At 36.0% G+C, this 21,820-nt stretch overlaps 1 protein-coding gene across 1 annotated transcript in view; it reads left to right on the top strand.

Annotated features, from left to right (window-relative positions):
• LOC131804533 (neurotrophin 1-like) overlaps positions 1 to 21,016 on the top strand; it is a 41,953-nt gene extending 20,937 nt beyond the window's left edge. Inside the window, exons 2-6 of the mRNA XM_059127523.1 lie at positions 10,856 to 11,298; positions 11,355 to 12,523; positions 18,592 to 18,720; positions 18,778 to 18,927; positions 18,991 to 21,016. Coding sequence (XP_058983506.1) covers positions 10,861 to 11,298; positions 11,355 to 12,523; positions 18,592 to 18,720; positions 18,778 to 18,927; positions 18,991 to 20,770 — 3,666 coding nt within the window. The 5' untranslated portion in view covers positions 10,856 to 10,860 and the 3' untranslated portion in view covers positions 20,771 to 21,016. The remainder of the gene's footprint in view (positions 1 to 10,855; positions 11,299 to 11,354; positions 12,524 to 18,591; positions 18,721 to 18,777; positions 18,928 to 18,990) is intronic.
• Positions 21,017 to 21,820: the final 804 nt, after the last annotated feature.

Here is a 21,820-nt window from a genome sequence, read left to right as displayed (position 1 = left end):
AAGTATATATATTCATAATCAGCATAAAATTCTAAGTTGATTTAACGTTGTACGTCTGTCTGTCTGTCCGTCCGTCTCTCTCTGTCTGTCCGTCTGTCTGTTGAAATCACGATACAGCCCACATTATTTGACGTAGAGGGCCAAAATTTAGCAGAGCTATTCGCATTGTGTCTAGGATGGTTGGTATTGAAAATGAGATATATCGGTCCACGTTTTGGTATAGTCCCCATATAACGGTACCTCCCGATATTCGGTATTTTGATGATTTATGTCACATTTTTTCACGGATTTGTCTAAAAATTGGTATTTGTAGGTCATAACGGGTCCCTGTACGTGTGGCAAAACATTGCATGTATAGGTCCACGTTTTGGTATAGGTATATATATAGGTATATAAAGGTACCTCCCGGTATTTTAATTATTTTTGCCACATTTTTTCACGGATTTGTCTAAAAATTTGTATTTGCTGGTCATAATGGTTTCCAGCTCCGGTGGCGAAACATTGCATGTATGGGTCCATGATTTGGTATAGCCCCCATATAACGGTATTCGGTATTTTGATGGTTTTTGTCACATTTTTTCACTGATTTGTCTAAAAATTGGTATTTGTGAGTCATATTGGGTCCTAGTTCGTATGGCGAAACATTGTAATTATAGGTCCACGGTTTGGTATAGCCCCCATATAACGGTATCACCCGATATTCGGTAATTTGATGATTTTTGCCACATTTTTTTCACGTATTTGTCTGAAAATTTGTATTTGCTGGTCATAATGGTTTCCAGCTCCGGTGGCGAAACATTGCATGTATGGGTCCATGATTTGGTATAGCCTCCATATAACGGTACCCTCCGATATTGGGTATTTTGATGGTTTTTGCCACATTTCTTCTAATGTTTCCTTTACCCTAAGGTGGAGGGTATTAAAAGTTTGGCCCGGCCGAACTTAATGTTCTTTTACTTGTTAGTGTTGAAGTTATTAGGATTTCCTTTATTTAAATCCACAATTCTCTTTCGAAGTGTTTTTCGATCAGGAAGTCCTTAAATACATACATGAAAAATCAACAAGTTTTGTCTAGGCAAATATTTCCCAAAGGTCCATGATTTTCGATCAAGATGTCCTTGAAAATATTTTTGAACAAAATCGACGATTTGTGGTCATTTACACGATTTTTTGCACAAAGTGCTTGAAAAACTGTTAATAAAAATTGGAACTGGTTAACGTTTAATATATTCAATTATACCTCAGTCATATGGCTACTGAGAGTATAAATCATTTGATATTACCAAAAATCAGATTCATCGATCCCAGGTTTCTTCGGGCGATATATATTTCGGGTCATTTGGAGTTGGGGTGTTCGTTCGTCCGTCCATCCTTCTGTCTGGCTGGCTTGCTGGTGCGCAAATAATCCTTATAGAGTATCCGATGTCGTCCCAAATTTTTACTTCTCAATATTATTATCAAACATGGATGGAGGTGAGGGAAGGAAAATTTTGGTCCATTTCTTCTGGTACCTACGCTAAAAAGGAAAGAGTAAGGGTCATCATTTTTTTCTTCAAACGTTGCAAATCTTATTATTTGTATTAGTGCTAGGTCAAGTGCAAAAAAGGGCAATATCGATCCACTCCCTTTATACCCCAGAGGATAAAAATCTTAAATAATCACAACGCTTAAAAATTGTGGAGGAAAGTCCAATTATCTTCAAATTTCACATATCTCTATTAACTCTAGTGGTCCGCCTTCGTGGAATAGATCAGATATGAGTCCAATTGTGTTAAAGTTTCACATATTTCAATATTTCTACCAACTTTAGGTCTAGAGATGGAATAGATTATACCACTACTTCTGGTACCTCCCTACGACAGGTCTGAAAATCTGGGAAAAAATTTTTTTCTTACAAATCAAAGGGTCTTTTCAAAATATTCTTAAAAAATGGCATGGCAATATTTGAAAAATATTTGTTGAAAAATTATTGGTAGGTTGTAAGTTCGATAAAAATATAGGATTTTAGTAAGGTTTTTAAAAATAATTCTTAAAAATTATAGCACCTGGTCAAATTTAACAGACTTATTAAAATGTGCAAAACTTAAACCATATCCGGGACTTTTTTCTCATAATACGAAAAATTAAAAAATCTTCATATGATTTTGGTAGTCGGAAAAAATTAGGGACCCATGTTGTCAATTATGATTTTTTTTTAATTTTGTTGTTTCTAGTGGAGGTACCAAAAAGGCTGGCTTGATATATTCCATTTGCTAAGTTCGAAGAACTTTAAGGACATATTTTGATTATTGTAGAATGTATTCAACATTTACCAAGTCGTATCGAATACTTCTTTCGAGTGAGACGACCGACCGACGTGGTCATTGTAAATTTGTTTCTCTACTCGTCACAGGTTCAATATTCCATATTTACAAAAACTAAAAGTTGCTCTGATTTGTGCTAGACTTTCTTGTCCTTACATCACTTAAATTGAAAAATCAGCTAAAAACAAAACTTACCATAATTAAATTAGAATTTTTTATTGAAATTAAGAAAATAACGATTTTGCACAGATTGAATTTTTTTTTTTATTTTTTTTTTGTGAAAAATCCGTGCAGACTTTTTGCCTAATTGGTCAAATTAAAAAAAAAAAACGGCCTTTTTACAACATTCAAAGATTGCAATTCCAATAGATATTACATAGTATAAAAATCATTAATATTTTCCGTTTATGCCGTTGTTTTTTTAAACAATGTCTTTATTTAATTTTTGTGGCTCGTGGTGTAATTTAAATAATATTTTAAACAAGAGCACAACCTGTTTAATGGTTATTCTATTTTATTGTTAAAAATGGAATACATACCGTATAGACAGTCAAGGTTAAGTTACTTCGTTTCCACCTTAGAAAACGAGACACGTGCTCTAAAAATAAATGTTTAAAACCATAATTCAATAAATGTCTATTGTATTAAATTCCGTTACATCCATTGACATGAAAATTAATTGTTACAAACAAGAATAGCATCAATTCCATGTCATCTATTCATCTACTTAACATTACAAATGGCCAACTTTCTACAGATATTTCAGGCTGCTATTCAAAAACAATTAGCTGCGATCTTTTCCGCTATTTTACATATGAGCGAACCAGCGAGCTAGTAAACGAACGAACGAACGACTATTGGGGGAAGATAAAAGCCAACTAGAAAGAAAATAAGAAATAAAGAAAGTGATTGTTAGATTGATTGAAATCGGCAGTGTTTTCAATTTCAAGATAACACTAAATACCGTTAAAGAGCTTTACGAAAAGAAAACGCTACAAAAAAAACACAAACCGCCAACACAAACAAACAATTAAAAAAATTCGAGTATTCTCTGTGAAAAAAACGTGGTGAAAACACAAACTAGCTGGGAAAAATGTAAAAGTCATTAAAATTTGACAGCACGCTTAGACGGTGATAATGACGATGCGCGTTCGGCAATGTAATGTCTATTTACGATAGACAAGTTGTTCGCTTCCAGACACTTAAGAGATTATTTAATATGTTAATGATGATGAAGACGATGGAGGTAGTCATTTGAGCTAAATATTTTCTAACAGCTTATTAATAAGCATTTTTTCGGTAGTAATGCAACCTCATCATGAGGTAAATGAATGTAAACGACATTGTTAAGTTATCTTTTTATCACTCTTTTTCGTCATGAAAACAAGTGGAACTAACAATGGTAGAAAAAGGTAATGCTAGAAATACGACTTTAGTTTAAAACAGTAGTTAAACAACGGGTATTTCAATAGCTCTTAATCAGCTGAAAATGAATAGTGGTTTCAATTAAAAATTATACTGATTTAAGTGGCTATCGTTAGAGCATGTGAATAAATCCTTTGTGTCTCGTACCATCGCTGGTTACCGTGATACTGGTAGCGGAGCCCAACGGCAAGGAAGTGGACGGAAGAAAACAGCAACATCAGCAGAAATGGTTCGAAAAGTAAAGAAGCGACTTGATCGAAACCCGCGTCGCAGTGGCCGAAAAATGTCTCGTGAGCTGAACATATCGAAATATTCCATTCGGCAAATATTGAACAAGAAAAAAAAAACATTAACTTTGGCCGACCGAATTTTTAATACCATCCACCTTAGGGTAATGGAAACACTAGAATCAATCATGGCCCTCAAAAAAACAATTTTTAGATATATTCATGGGAAAATGTGGCAAAAATCATCAAAATACCGAACATCGGGAGGTACCGCTATATGGGGCTATACAAAAACGTATTTCGCCAATGGAGCTAGAACTCGTTATGACCAACAAATTCCAATTTTCAGACAAATTATTGAAAAATGTGGCAAAAATCATCAAAATACCGAATATCGGGAGGTACCGTTATATAGGGGCTATACCAAAGCGTGGACTTATACGAACAATGTTTTGCGCATGAACTAGGATGCATTATGACCTACAAATACCAATTTTAAGACAAATCCTTGAAAAAATGTGGTAAAAATCATCAAAATGCCGAATATCGGGAGGTACCGTTATATGGGGACTATACCAAAACGTGGACCTATACATGCAAAGTTTTGCCACCGGAGCTAGAACCCATTATGACCAACAAATTGCAGTTTTTAGACAAATCCATGAAAAATGTGGCAAAAATAATCAAAATACCGAATATCGGAAGGTACCGTTATATGGGGACTATATCAAAACGTCGACCGATATATCTCATTTTCAATACCAACCATCCCCTCGTATTAATCGACCGCGACATCGGAATAAATGCTGAATATTTTCCCGAAAATATTCAGGAGGGTGTATTAAAGCCTTGGGCACGCAAATATTTTGGCCGCAGACTTTGGACATTCCAACAGGAATCAGCGCCATCGCACTCAACACGCGCCACCCAACAATGGTTACAAAATGAGGTTCCTCGCTTCATTCCCAGTGCGCAATGGCCACCAAATTTTTCGGATACCAATCCTTTGGACTATTGTGTCTGGAGTATTTTGGAATGCATGATTGGCACTAAAAAAAAAAAATACCAAAGTGTCGATCACCTCAAGCAAGCGCTTCGCTGGGAATGGGCCAAAATACCGCAGAGCAACATTCGGGCAGCGTTTGACGGTTTCATTGTCAGTGTGAAGGCCATAATTCTTGTCAATGGTGACCAATTCGAACAAAACTAAACTTATTCTAAAATTTGATGCTATTTCCGACAATTTTTGCTTTCATTCAATAAAATAAAAAAAAAAAAAACTAGTAAAAAAGCTGTAAGTTCGGCCGGGCCGAACTTTGAATACCCTCCACCATTTGGAACGAATTTGGCAATTCTCAAAAACAATAAAATTCATTAAAACTTCTGTTAAAATTGAAAAATACCGTAACATTTGTCATTTGAATATTCGAATGCGAAACTTAAAAAATCGGCAATGATATAGATAAAATCATCAAAATACCAAATATCTGGAGGTACCTTTATATGGGTGCTATACGAAGACGTTGACCTGGACAGACAGACTACAAATACTAAATTTTAAACATTTCTGTTAAATAATGTCGCTTAAATTAGAAAAATACCAAAAATAGGGAGGTACCATTATATGGGGGCTATACGAAAACGTGAACCTACATTGACCATTTTCAATACCAAAAGTCCTGCAGACATAACATACATTTGAAAATTTTATCAATCTATTTGGAAGCTAGAGTGATTTCCACAGACGGACTGCGGATAGACGCACGGACATCGCCAAATCGACATAGAATTGTATGCCGACACATGAAAATATCTTTTGTGGGGTCTAAAATGTGTATTTTGAGGTGTTACAAACGGAATGACAAACTTAATATACCCTTCATACTATGGTGGAGGGTTGCAGTTTTTTTATCTCTCCTTGTAGATATTAAGGTGTTACACAAAAACTTGAATCCTTGTTGTTGCAAACAAATTTGAGAATTCACAGGATAAGCGGTTCCCCACCACATTATTTAAAAACTTATAATTATCTAAAATTTAGGGGTGTTGGTTTACGAAGTTGCACATATAGAGGGTTTACCCTAACATATCAATTTTGAGATAAACAATTTTTACGTTATTATTTCTTACAAAAACCACAGAAATCTTGTCCAGTGGATCCCGGTCCCACTGTACCATGTCAGATTCATAAAAGCATTTTATGATTGATTTCATTGTGATGATGCCTATAAACATTTCTTCAATGTCCATTGACCACATGTGGCATGCCGCATGTCACTGCAACAAATGCGTTATTTTGTTGTAAGGCCGGTAGTAAAACATGAGTGCCATGGTTACGCGTTTAAATGCCTGACTCATAAATATTTATGGAATGTTAGTTTCTGCCAAAATCTTTTACCGTTTTGTTAAACGATAATTGCTTGTAAACGTCATCGCCTTCTTGTCATAAATGTCTTCATTTGTGCTTGTCATTGGCCGGCGTCTGGGTGAGAAAGAAGATGTTTGAAGACGCTATTTATGCAATACTTGGGGGTTGGTGCCACTCATAAATGGGTGTTGGAAATCATATTTGATTGATTGTGTAAATATGCTCTGATGATGGATCATAGTTTTGGATTAATTGTCTTTATACACATAAATCTATAAAAGATGAACGATTTATCCCTATCTCATCAATGGGCAGAAAAAATATTTCGACCAGAATCTTGGTATGTATGTTAGCGTTAAATTTTTTAATCTTATATTAAAGTTTTAAGGCTAGAATCATAAAATATTCCATGTGGGTCACTATTGGGGAGGTATATTATATATGGTGGCGCTTGTGAAAACACATACAGAAAATGTACTAAAGAGTACAAAATATTGTACTACAGAGCCAGAATTCTGAAAATCCTGAAATTTGTCTGACAATGCTAAAATTATATGCGAAAATTATTTACTAAAATAGCACATTATTGGTGCAGAAAAAAATTACAAGAATTTTCTTAATGTAAAGAAGAAGAGACGGAGTTCTTAAATTTTATTTTTGTCAAAGGTGTCTAAGGGTTATGAACTGTGTGGAAATTTTTATTAAAAAGTACTAAGTACTAACAAGTATTAAATCCTTAATTGCACTAAACACTTAAATGTACAGCCTTATATGAGGACTATTTTTCGAGCAGATGGGGTTGTAAAAGATGAGTGACTGATTGCCTCATCAAAACCAAGAAGAAAAGGCTCGGGCCAGAATCTTGAAATTTGGCATGTGTTGGTGGTTAGGTTAGCGGCTTCTAGAAATTCTTAACAAAAATGTTCTAAAAACTGATCGGACATAAATTTTTAAGTTTTAAGGCTAGAGTCATAACATATACAAAAAATGTGCAAAATATTGTACTATAGAGCCAGGGTTCTTAAAAATATTATTTAGCTTTGTCTAACAATGCTAAAATTTCCTTCGATAATCTTTTTTTGAAAATCGTATGTATTTTTGCATGATAGTCACACTTTGTGTAAATAAGACGGAATTTTATTGAAATTTTGAAAATTGAAAAAAAAAAATTAAAAATTTTGCGAACAGCACTTAACGGTACAACATGTTGGTGGCAATTGTACAGAATTATTACACTGTATAACACAGAAACTAACTGCGACGAAAATGCAGCAGATTCTGAATTTGAAAATTTACATCGATAAGTAACCAAAATAAAGAGGCCAAGTTTCCCCCTCTTCATCACTTTTGGAAAATTTCAGATTATGATAGCCCAGAATCCGTTCATTTTAGGTACATAGTGTCTTCGGTAATATTGCAGATAAAAATAAAAGAATTGGTTTTCCGATCAAGATGAAATTTTGAACAAATCATTTGTTTGACTTAAGGACAAATTCTTTTTATATTTGTGATAATCGGTCAAAGTTTAAATATGGCTCTTAATACAGGGTGTAAGAAAAAAACTACAACAAATGCAAACGGCATAATTTTTTCCTTTTATTGAATGAAACCAAAAATGTCGGAAATAGCTTCAAATTTTAGAATAAGTTTAGATTTGTTCGAATTGGTCACCTCTGGCACGAATTGAGGCCTTAAAACGGCCAATGAAACCGCCACACGCTGCCCAAATATTGCTCTGCGGTATTTTGGCCCAGTCCCGGTGATGGTATTGTTTTGTGCCAATCTTGCTTTCCAAAATATTCCAGACACAATAGTCCAACGGATTGGTATCCGGAAATTTTGGTGGTCATCGTGCGTTGGAAATGAAGCGAGGAACCTCATTTTGTCACCATTAAGTTGAGTCCCGTTGGAATGTCCAAGGTCTGCGGCCAAAATATTTGCGTGCTCAAGGCTTTAATACACCCTCCAGAATATTTTCGCGATAATATTCGGCATTTATTCTGATGCCATGGTCGATTAATATGAGCGCAGAGCGAAAATCGGCTGCTATGGCGGCCCATACCATCACCATGGCCAGCGCTTGAGTTCTGGTGGCCAACCAAAGGTGCACATTTTCAGCTGACCTCTTAGGCAAGTAAACACGATAATTTTGTTTGTTTACAAACTGCTGGACAACTGCTAAGTTCGACAGTTCAACACTTCCGGCCAAGCGAAGCAGCTATTTTCTTTCTGTTGCGGTATAAGTTGTTGCACTTTTTGGAATTTCAAAGGCTTTACTCATTTTTCAATATTTGCCGAATATTGCGATATGTTCATCTCAAGAGCCATTTTGCTTTTAGGTATTGACCCTGTAGAAGGATATTTTTATATTTTGTCATATTTCACCATATTTTGGTATTTTGAGCTCCTATTATGTAGAAACGCTATTGGCAAATAATTACTAATAGAGGTCCCCGCTTTGGTACAGCTTTATTTAAAAATACCTCCAATTTTAGTTATTGCGAGAATCTTGGCCAATTTGTATACCCTACAACACTATGTGTTGGGGGTATTATAAGTTTGATTTGGCTAAAAATTATGTAACACCTCGAAATATTAATTTCCCACATATGAAAGTATATACTGAGTCGATCTAGCTATGTATGTCCATCCGTCCGTCTGTCCATGTTAATTTGTAATCACTCTACAGGTCGCAATTATGGTCCGATCTTCACGAAATTTAGAATGGAGGTGGGGTTTGGGCCAGAATAGAACCCTATTTCTTTTGGAGATGATCGCATAATATTTTAGGGTTGAAATGGACCAAAAACTGAAAAAATTCCTGATCTTGCAGTTGCTCTACTGGTCGCAGTTATAGACCAATCGACACGGAAGTTAGCTTGTGGCTAGAGCTTAAGGCTGGGCAGAAGTCTTCCAATTTTGATGGTAATCGTGTAATATTTAGTGGGTGAAAAGGCCATGACACTTGTGTTAAATAAAATCAAATTTTCCATTAAACCGCGAATATTTTTAATCCCGGCGAAATCACAAATAAACGAACAGGTCAATCCTGACCGATACGTAGATGCCGGTAGTAAATATATCGGATATATATATATAGCGAAATATGTACAATACATATATACAAAGGAAGGGGATGTTAGCTAAAATGCTTATATCACAAGAATGGCTGGACCGATTTTAACAAATTTCGTCAATTCAGAATGCCATCCTGGCATAAGAGAACAAAATCTAAAAAAAAATCACATAAAAATGTGCCAATAATGGTGTTATTATAGATTTTGCAGCATTTTGTGACATTTGTTTATTTTTTCATCTTTTTTATCGCATGCGATTTTTTCAATTTGACTTATAATATTGAAATGTACATTTTGTAAAATTTTTTCAAACTACAACACGGGTTGGGGTTATTATATACAGATTGCAATTATCGTCCGATCTTCACGAAAATTTTCACAAGGGTAGGGTGAGGCTCAGAAGAGCTACTGTTTTCAAAGATGAGCGCAATATATTTATGGGTTGAAATGGACCAACCACTGAAAATGTTCCTGATTTTGCAGCCGTTATAAAGTCGCAAATAGAAACCAAAGGACAGCGGGTAGAATGGACCACTAATTTTGTGAGAAAAAATAAATGCATTACTTACAGGCGATATCCGAAATACACAAAAAATACACATCGTAGACAAGCAAATAATATAGATGGGTCTAAATTTGTAGATGTAGAACGGCTTCTTGCTTTTGGAGATGATCGCAAAATATTAAGAGGCTCAAATGGTGGGGTTATGATCAAAATAGAAGTCTATTGTTGGGGGAGATGATTGCAAATATATTTAGGACTTGAAATGGATAAAAAAACAGACAAAAAATTGATTTTATTTGCTCTGGAAGTTACAAAATATTGAGAGGCTCAAATGAACCAAAACAGAAAAAAATTACTGATCACACAACTGAAGCCAATCGACATACCTGAGAAGAGAGTTAAGGATAGGGAAGAATTCTAGCTTGGATGACCATTGGATTATATTTAGCTGTAAAATCGAACACAACAACTTACAGCACGACGGAGTGCGCAAATGTCGCTGGTCAAAATGGTAAGGGCAATATCTGGGCAGTGATCCATGACAAAATTTCAAAAGCGAAATTTTCCAAAATGGACTTGGACATAAGGGTGCTTCTAACATATTGTAGTGTTGTAGGGTATCACATGGTCGTCCCCGCACGACTATAGCCTTTGCTTACTTGTTTTTAATTGATTTTACTAAAAAAATGTGATCTGATGTTCTTTTTCGGAATCAGGGTAAAAATACCAACCTCTAGAAATGCTAGAAAAGAATTCAGAATTTAAGAATTTTTACTACATTTGAGTTAAGCTCTTAAATGATTCATAAAATGGGTCAATCGGCTAATTCACCCAGAAAATACTTTTCTCGAATCATTGCAAAAACATTTTTTTATAATTAAATAAGTCGGAAAAAATTAATTTATTCAAAAATTAATAATTTTTGTTAATTTTTTCCTATTTATTTTCAGACACAATGAAAATGGGTCAATCATTTCGTTGCCTCTTCTGGGCAATTCTATATTGTGTCCTCTATTTGGTCAGTGCATCGGATGAGGATTTAATGGATTTCGATTTTGGAGATTTGAAGGAAATCGACTGGAGTTACGAAAATAACAACGACCACGATATTTTGAATAAGGCAACAACGGCCGCCAAAGAAAATTCCATAACTTTCGATGATGACATCGATTTCCTGGAGGAGGACGATGATCAAATGCAACGTTACGATTGGCGTGAGAAAATGTTGAGAACGGCATTGTCCAAGGCCCTGACGAATAAAGTTGTGAGGCAGAAATTCATTGAAGTTATGCCAATTTTGAGAGTTTTATCCAAGCAGCAAAAGCTGGCCCTGTCCGCATTGATAACGGCACAGTTTAGTGCAAAGAAGGGAAATGAATTGCGTTTGGATCAGGTGGGTGTTTTTTGAGATTTTGGAATATCTGGTTTTATTAATGACTGTTTTTTTAGGTGCGCATGATGTTCGGTGACGACAAGAGCCTAATTCTACCCGTTGTCTATGACATTGCCAATTTGGTCAAGAATTCGGCCAAGAAATATATTGAGTTTGACTATAGCATTCAGGATTTGGCAAATTTCGGTAAAACCAAATCTTCGGCAGATAGAAGGAAATTGGAATTGACTTCAACAGAATTGGCAGAGGAGGAAAATAATGAGGGTATTGGTACGCTGCCCTACACCGCAGCCGATGCATCCAAGGAAGAAGAAGAAGGTGATGATATGGAAGATTTTATGGAGGATATGCCGGAGGAATTTTTAGATCCCATGGAAATCAATAAGGAATTACTTGTTGTAAAGGAGGAAAGCAACAAAAACAACAACACAGAAATTTTGAAACAAACTAAGGATACTGAAAAGGAAAAACCGAAAGAAAAGAAAACAGATATTCCCATTGAAGATGCTGCTGCCGAGGTTATTGTGGATGATCCACTGAAGATCAACCATGAGCTGCAAAAAGATGTCCCGACATTGGAATTAATTAAGGGCAATATTCCAACACTTAATACAGAAGAAGACAGCAGCAAGGTACCAACCACTAAATCAACAACAACCCCCATTCCTCTTAGACGCACCCGAAGGGCTACTGAAAATCGTGCCTTTGTCCATAAACTGATACGTTCAGTGCCGGCCTCCATAAATGAGGCTGATTTGCAGAGAGGTTTGGGTGGGCGTACCTTGAAGCTGAATACCACTGCATTTGCCACACCCAAAGAAACAACCCTAACACCGCTGACCACAACCACCCCCGTAGAAGTGGAGCAAAAACCATCCAATGAAGCAAATCCCGACTTGGAGCCCTATCAGATAGTTGAGGATTTGGCATTTGCCAGTTTAAATGGTACGGAAATTGTACTGAACGATGAAGATGAACCCCAGGAGAGAGAGGAGTCCTCAGAGAATTCCAATCCCGACGGAGAACTTTTACCCACACCCGAAGAATTAATTGCTGGACCACGTTATCGCGTTGCGGCCAACAAATTAATACGTCCCGCCAAAGGTAAACGTGTACCTCCCAAACAGATACGCACACGACCCCAACAGGGCAGCGGTGTTACGCCGCCCAAAAAATGTGAACGTTTCACAGCATCGATGTGCATTCGAACTGAAGACTATCCCATGTAAGCTATGATGAAAAACAATAACAGAGTTTTGAAGCCGGGGTAAATGGTTTTATGGAATTTCGGATGGATGCATATTTTAATTTTTCTTTTTTTTTAGTTTTTGGGTTTATTTATTTATTTCTTTAGAGTTAAGTTATATAAGTAGTTAGTTTAAAATTACTTTTTTGGAAATAATTGAGATTATTATTATTTATTTTTATTTTTTTTTTATTATTTTTGGAATGCTTTGGTTTTGAGAAGTTAAAATTCTTCCTTTTTAACGCTTTGACATACAATCGTGCTCTTGTTTTGTAAATCGCTTTAAGATTTCTAAGCTTTAAAAGTCCGTTTAGGAATTTAAAAGTCCGTTTAGGAATTTAAAATACTATAAAGTTGGTTTCGGTACATAAACTTTTTTATATGCAACGCTGTTGTCCTTTCCTTGGTTCATGGTTAACTCAAATCCTTACCAGTTTATGTAACTCCAGGCATTATATATATTTCTTTAATAACTGCACTACACGACAAAATTCATTATATATTCATAACTACAGGAAAACCCAAAAAAATGGAAATAAAAATTTTGGTACGTACTTTGGAGTTTTGGAAGTTTGATTGGAAGACAACCGAAATAGGTCGGGAAAGTTGCGTCCATTTTTTTATATTTTCAGAAAATATGCGATTCCTTGGAATCCATGCTTTTCAGATATATTGTGTCTTCACCAATATTATTGGCAACAAGTCAGGGAATATTTTTCTTAAGAAAATTAACCTTCAGTCGCTCTATTTTATAATATCCATTATTTTTCTGCACTACACCTGCGCCTACCAACCATATAGAAACCAAAAAAATATATCGGCATTAGATTCCGTCTGTGGAAATCACTCTAGAGTCCGAACGAAAATTTTAGGTCCGTAGAATTGTTGGTGTTGAAAATGGGCTTCTAATATCTCTCAGATAATTATACTGGAAGATTTGACATACAAAATTCGAGCATTTTTCTAAAAATGTAGAATTTGTTTTTTTTAAATTCCTCTACTTCCTTCCTTTCTGGCTGAAAATCTTGGAATTTTCAAAATACCCCCAGAATGCATATAATTCATGGATTTTTCAGAATATAGATTGGATTTTCATAAGAATACGCTTTGAAGAAATAAGATTTTAAATAGTATTGTCGAGAATTAAGGATTTTTCTTATATCTTCTGCAGAACATAATGTGTTTTATACCCTACAACACTATTAAAAGTTTGATTGGGCCAAAAATTATGTAACACCTCGAAATATTGGTCCCCGACATAAGGAACTATGTATGGATCTTCCTAGCTCGCCGTCCGTCCGTCTGTCAATGTTAATTTGTCATCAAGCTCACGAGATTGAAAATTGGGGCGGGGGGATTGGGTCGGAATAGAAGCCTGTTGTTTTTAGAGATGATCGCAAAATGTTTAGGGGTTAAAATGAACCAAAAAATAGGAAAAATTTCCTAATTTTGCTGTTGCTCTACAGACCACAATTATAGAACAATCGACGCGGAATTTTGAATGAAGTTAGATTTTAGGGCTGAACCTAGCAATTTGTACGATCATTGGACAATATATAGCGGGTAAAATAAGCCATAATTTTTATGCCCAAAAATATATGAAAAGGTCCAATAAATCGCGAACATTTTGTATTGCGGAGAAATCAGTCACTTCTAACCATTACAGTAATGCTGATAGCCAAGATATCGGATATATAGTGAAATAGGTACAATATATATGTAAAAGAAACTGAACTGATTTTCACAATTCTCATCAACTCGGAATGATTTCTTGCCTGAAAAGGATAAAATCTAAGACAAGTTAAAAAGCTGCCGGGCCGAACTTTGAATACCCTCCATTTGGAGCGAATTTGGGAATTTTCATAATTTAAAATCTTAAAAATAGCGAATGTAACCTGCACCATCAACATACCGAATATAGGAAGGTACTATTATATGGGGGCTATACCAAAACGTGGACCTGCACCGACAATTTTCTGTCATAAGCTGTAGTATCCATTACGAACTACAAATATCAGATTTAAAGCAATTCCGATGAATAATGTCGCTAAAAGCATCAAAGTACCAAATATCGAGAGGTACTGCTATATGAAGACGTGGACCAGCAAAGACAATTTTCTGTCTTAGGCTGTAGTATCCATTATGAACTTCAAATAGCAAATTTGGAACAATTCCGGTGAATATTGTCGCTAAAATAATCAAAATATGGTGCATATGGTGAGCTACCGTTATATGGGGGCTATAAGAAGACGTGGACCGGCACAGACAATCTTCTTTCATAGGCTTTAGTATCCATTACGAACTTCAAATACCAAATTTGAAACAGTTCCGGTGAATAATGTCGCTAAAATCATCAAAATACTGAATATGGTGAGGTACCGTTATATGGGGGTTAAAAGAAGATGTGGACCTGCACAGACAATCTTCTCCCATAGACTGTAGTATCCATTACGAACTTCATATACCAAATTTGAAACAATTCCGGTGAATAATATCGCTGAAATTATCAAAATGCCAAATATCGAGTGTTACCGTTATATGAGGGCTGTACGAAGACGTGGACTTGCACAAAAAATTTTCGGTCGTAGGTTGTAGTATCCATTACGAACTTTAAATACCAAATTTGAAACAATTCCGAATAATGGGGGGGGGGGGTGTACTGCTACATGGGGGCCATACCAAAACGAGGACCTACACGACCCAATTATCGTCCGATCGTCAAGAAATTTTGCATGGGTGTAGGGTTAGGGTCAGAATTAAAGTATATTGTTTTTGGAGAGGCACATTCAAGGGTTCAAATGTAACAAAAAATAAATAAATAAATAAATAAATAAAAATAAATATTGTGCAAATGCCCTGGTCAAGAACATATGGGCGGTGCTCTATGACATCATTTCAAAAACAAAATCTTCCAAAGTGGATTTTGACATAAGGGCGGCTACCAACATATTGTGTGTTTTAGGATATCATATGATCGAACCCGCGCGATACTATAACCTTTGCTTACTTGTATTCTATATAATCGGATTTTAGGGCCTTAATAAAAGAGCAGCTTAAAGTATAACCAAGTTTTTGGGAAAATCTCGGCACGGTCTCCAAAATCCTATATTTATATGACAGACATATTAAAAATGTTGGCAAAATTAAATATTATACCGTCTATACTAAATAGTGCAATTATTTATAAAATTTGTTGGAAAGAGAGTTTCGGGAAAATATAATAACTGCTAATTCGATTAGAATTGGGGCATATACTTTCAAATTCTGATTCTACAGTTTGAAGTGGAACCTAACTTTCTCAATCTATATCTATAAAAGAGGAAAATGTTTGTACGTTTGTTTGTTTGTTTGTTTGTTTGTTTGTAATTTATGGACTCGAAAACTGCTGAATAGATTTTTCTGAAATTTCCATATATACTGCAACATCGCCTGAAGTAACATAGGCTATATAAATATTTGAATTTCCACTTGGAACTGGAGATATAGCATCAGAATCGGAGGTACCTCCCAAAATTTAGATTTTATATGCACATATCTATTGATCGGTTAAAGATACAGTCTCCAAATTTGGAATGTGTAACGGAATTTGGAACAAAAATAAGTTTGCTAAATTATATTGTAATCGGTTCAGATTTAGATATAGCTCCCATATATATTTTCGACCGATTTCGTTCATTTGATGCCTCAAACACAATATGAATGTTCGATTCCAATGAAATTTGGAATATGCGACGGGATTTGATCCGAAAATAAATTTGTCAAATTATATTGAAATCGGTTCAGATTTGGATATAGCTCCCATATATATTTTCGGCCGATTTCAAGCATTTGATGCACCAAACACGCTATGTATCCCCAATTTCAATGAAATTTGAAACGTGTGATAGATTTTATCTAAAAAAAATTATTTCCCAAATTATATTGAAATCGGTTCAGATTTGGATATAGCTCCCATATACATTTTCGGCCGATTTCATGTGATTGGTGGACCAAACAAGATATGTATGTCCAAATTTAATGAAATTTAAAATAAGTAACGGAATCGGGAGCAAAAATGAATTTTTCAAATTATATTGAAATCGGTTCAGATTTGGATATAGCTCCCATATATATTTTCGACCGATTTCATGTATTTGATGCACCAAACACGCTATGTATCTCTAATTTCAATGAAATTTGAAATGTGTAGCGGAAATTAAAACAAATATACATTTGTCAAATTATATTAAAATCGGTTCAGATTTGGATATAGCTCTCATATATATTTTCGACCAATTTCATGTATTTTATGCACCATACACGATATGTATGTTCGATTTCCAAGAATTTTGGAATATGTAACGGGATTTTGATTAGAAAATAAATTAGTCAAATTATATTAAAATCGGTTCAGATTTGGATATAGCTCCCATATATATTATCCGCCGATTTCACATATTTGATGCACATTTGAAAAATTATATTCAAATACGCTCAGATGTGATTATAGCTACATATATATACTCAGCCGATTTCACATATTTGATGCACCCAAAGCGAGAGAGACAAAATCTGGCACCAGCAAAAATTGCACAATTATATTGAAATCAGTTGAGGTTTGGATATAGCTAACATAAATATTTTGGCCGATTTCATACATATTATGCACCAAACACGATATATATGACCGATTCCAATGAAATTCAGAATGTGTGGCGGAATTTTGTTATAATAATAATGTGATAAATTAATTGGAAATTAGTTAAGATTTGGATATAGCTCCCATATATATTCTCGGCCGATTTCACATATTTGACGCACCAATTTCAATTAAATATGAAAGGTGTGGCGGAGTTTGGTGTAAAAGTAATTTTTTTTAAATTATATTTAAATCGGATCAGATTGGGATATGATTTTAATAAGAACCACTGACCCACAACGCCTTAGGCTAACACTAAAAAACAACACAACAATTTATTTGAAATACGCTTATTACGGCGAAGTATGTTGCTATCTCGAATTCACTACTTGCAATAGAAATGCCACTCTACTTAAAAAAATTGCAGTTTCCTGCACGCTTGGTATTTGCTATGAAATAAATAAATCCGAAGGACAAACCCTTCGTGTATGCATGTCATGTTACTGCTTTTGTAATGATTTTGTTTATTAACGCATTAAATTAGTGCAATATTTTTTTTAATTTTTAAATTTGTTTTTCTTTATCCAACATATATTCGTAAATAAAATTTTGAATGCATATAAAATCAAAAGGGGTAGCGAAGCGCACCGGGTTCAGCTAGTATAATATAAAGTTCTGAATATAATTTTGTGGAATTTCGACTGAGAATTTTATACAGATCAAGAATAAACTGGTCATTATGCAGTCAGATACATTTACATGCCCCCATACGAGAGTATAAAAACTGTTAACCATAGGAATATAAGGACTATTCCATCTTTTCAATAAATAAAAAAATAAGCTATCCCTCTTTAAAACATATAAAGCCTAAAATTGGAATATTATTATTTTTTGTACAATAAATTATTTTACATCTTCTGAAAATCAAAGCGTTCTTGTTAGGGTAAATTAATTCTCTAAAATAATCCTAGTGCACTACTTTGATTTATTTTTGGTAAATATGTTCTTTATAAAAAAAAACAAACAAAATAATTTATTCTTAAGTACAAACAAAAACAACAACACCTCCTGCATTTAAGTTAAATAAAAATCCAATATATTTAAGTAAAACCCATTTTATATTATTGTGTAAATTCCGTCCATGCTTAGATGGTTGTCGGGGAAATCCTATCCAAAACCCAAACTAAATCCCAAAACCCCCAACAAATCCTAAAGCCCCCGCAGAACCACAAACTGCGAAGAATCCCAAGAACCCCAAAAGCTTTTATTAACCGGGCAAGTGGTTCCAAGAGGCAAATGGCACTGCACCGCAAAATTAAACTGAAAAGAAATAATTGACACCTGGTAAAAGGTTTCTTTGAAGCAATAGTTTAAGAGTTCATGGTTTTAAATTCTTTTGTTTCCCTTAAATTTTGTTTGAATAAAATAGGGATCTGATAATGGGCAGCATTCGGAGACATCGTAATGCAATGACTGCCCTATTGGCGGAATATACTGACAAGCAGTACAGTGCGGAATTCGGTGATGATTTTGAGGATTTCCATCAGGGCAAGAAGAGGTAAGTTTGAGTAATGCGATGAAGAATAAAATACAAAGGATTTGATATTTCTTCCAGGCGCCAAGATACAAATGAGGTCCACTCTGGGTTGTGTCAGAGCATTATACGTTATGCCAGACCTCAAAAGGCCCGTTCCGCTTCTGGCGAATGGAAATTCATTGTCAACACCGGCAAGCATACCCAGACTTTGAGATTGGAAAAATGCACGTAAGTTATGAGAATGGCTCAAAATATTTTTTCTGAAAAATAAATTGCCTTTCCCTACCCCAGAAATCCCCAAGAGACCTGCTCATACCTGTCTTCCAGCTATAAATCGTATTGCTCCCAAGTATACAACTATCACCGTTTGCTGAGCTGGGACAAGACCCGCGGTCTTCATGTCGATATTTTCAAAGTACCCACCTGCTGTTCGTGTCAAATCAATGGCATACGTCAACAACAATTTGCCGCAGCTGTGGGTGGCACATTTACCAAAAAGGATTTTACTCCCATTCCGCAGAAACCACAGGAGGTTTATCGCCCCGATTCCTTTGACTACACCGAGGATGATGAGGAAGAAGATGACGATGATTTGGCTTTCAATATCCGCAATTATCACCACTACAAACACGATACAAGTTTCGATGCCAATGAATTGTTATCGGGTGGCAGCAATAAGGTCAAGACCAAGGTGCCCAGTCCCACAGTGGGATCTTATTTGAGTCCTCCCGATAACGATGAATTTGGACAGTATCCCTATAAATTGACACGTGATTCAAGCAATATTTTCAAACCCTCTGCACCGGGTCCCTCACCATCGCTTTCTTCATCTGCTTCCTCATCCTCCTCTGCCAGCTCGTCAAATAAAATTTTACGAGAATTGGCCCGACGCCGACCTCACAAGAGTTTCAACAACGACTATCAATCGGATTTGGAGTTCTCGCCCAGTGAACACCACGCCGTACGAGAGGTAAACGTCTATGGCACACCCAATGGCAAGCAAGATCGCACTCAGCACACTAAAATTAAACCTCTTTATTCTGTTATCCACACAGGCGGTAGCAACGACAGTACTACGGCCATCACCTCCAGCACCGGAACCATTCGTGCCCAGCCATCCGAAACACTACACCATGTCTCAACTACAGGACGACCACGCACTGATACCAATGCCCACCAAAAGTCCCCAGCCATCACGGATATCCGCCTCGCCGCCACAGACACCCTACCAGCAGCGGCTGCCGGTGATGGAGCAGCACTATTCGAACCATCAATACCCCAGCCAACACCAACATCAGCCATCCGTACAGCATCACTACCAACCCATTACTACACCCATGCTGCAGGCGGACGGTCCAAGTCCAAGCCAAGGTTACGGATCACGGGAGCGAAAGCGACCACCACCACCACCGCAGCACCGACTACGATCGCCGAAACGACCGAATACTCTGAGACGTCATCGAAGCGCAAGGTTATACCGTCTATAACTTCGAATGTTTTTCGCAATACCTACAAGGCCAAATTAAATTTGACTTCGTATTATTCGCCCACGGCTGCAACCATTAGCAGCAGTGGTGGCCCAGCAAAATCTTCTTCACATCCACCCAAACGTATAAACTATAGTTATCATCCCATAATTGATTTCTTTGAATATAATCGGAAAATTCAAACCATTACAACGACGGGAGGTACAGCAGCCACAACGACGTCGACATCTGTATCTCCTAGGCCTTCCAGCACCCTGGCAACAAGGCGCGTGCGAGTTTCAACAAAACCTCCATATCATCTCTCCTCGACCCAACTGTATTCACACAAAATACCCAATGCAGTACCGGCCACAATCTATCAACAACCCCAAACTCCCGATCGACACACACACACAAGACACCAAAATGAGCGTAGGATTGGTTACGGTGCTGCTGGTGATGGTAGTAGAGTTACATCCCATACCGATAGTAGTAGTAGTAGTAGATTTTTCCCCATTGATGCCCCGACACCAGATACTTCATATCCCCAGGAGGATACCGAGGTATCCGATGTCTGGCATCCCGTAATTGTGGAGAATTTCTAATCCCCAATTCTTTCTAGTGCTTTGCTAAACTAATGCTTGAATTTATGTCCCTTTACCTACCCAATAACACCTGTTCGTAGCTACTTGCCTGTGTTTCGATTTCCTAATAATTTATTTATTTGATTTAATTATTTATTGCCTAAATATAAATTATTTATTTATTTAAATTATGATAGCTCCCAAAACGTTTCTCTCATTTCAGTAATTTGTATGTGAGACTTAAGATTATACAATAAGTTTATATGTAGTGGTTTAAGAAATATTATAAAAAAATAATATTTTTATTATATGTTCAATATATTTTTAATAAATATTTCAAATATTTATTTCTATAAAAACAGCGATTATTTATTAGAAAGTTAAATAATACCATAAACTTGTAAAAACAGATAAGGTTTTATTTGCACATTTTCCACTTAAGAATGGAGGCTAAATTGAGCTTTTCATTCCGTCATAACACCTAGAAATATCCATTTTGGACCCCACAAATTAAATACATTCTTGTCTACGTTCATTTAGCCAGGGTCGCTTGTTTGCCCGTCTGTGGAAATCACTCTAGCTTCCGAACGATATGAAGTAGGTTGATTTTAATTTATTCGAATATATTCTAGGTCTAGAGAAGGTATGTTGCCGAATGTTGCTCTGTGGTATTTTGGCCTATACCCGGTGAAGCGCTTGCTTGAGGTGATCAAAACTTTGGTATTTTTATACCCTCCACCATGGGTGGGAGGGTATATTAACTTTGTCATTCCGTTTGCAACACCTCTAAATATTCGTCGTAGACCCCATAAAGTATATATATTCATAATCAGCATAAAATTCTAAGACGATTTAGCGATGTCCGTCTGTCTGTCTGTCCGTCTGTCTGTCTGTCTGTCTGTCTGTTGAAATCACGATAGAGCCCACATTATTTGACGTAGACCTGGCACAAGTGTGTGTATTGTCTCTAGGATGGTTGGTATTGAAAATGAGATATATCGGTCCACGTTCTGGTATAGTCCCCATATAACGGTACCTCCCGATATTCGGTATTTTGATGATTTATGCCAC

This window comes from Musca domestica, unplaced genomic scaffold, assembly GCF_030504385.1.
Source record: "Musca domestica strain aabys unplaced genomic scaffold, Musca_domestica.polishedcontigs.V.1.1 45, whole genome shotgun sequence".
Classification (NCBI taxonomy): domain Eukaryota; kingdom Metazoa; phylum Arthropoda; class Insecta; order Diptera; family Muscidae; genus Musca; species Musca domestica.
Note: the sequence above shows the minus strand (reverse complement) of the source record. Positions and strands in the feature narration are given on the sequence as shown.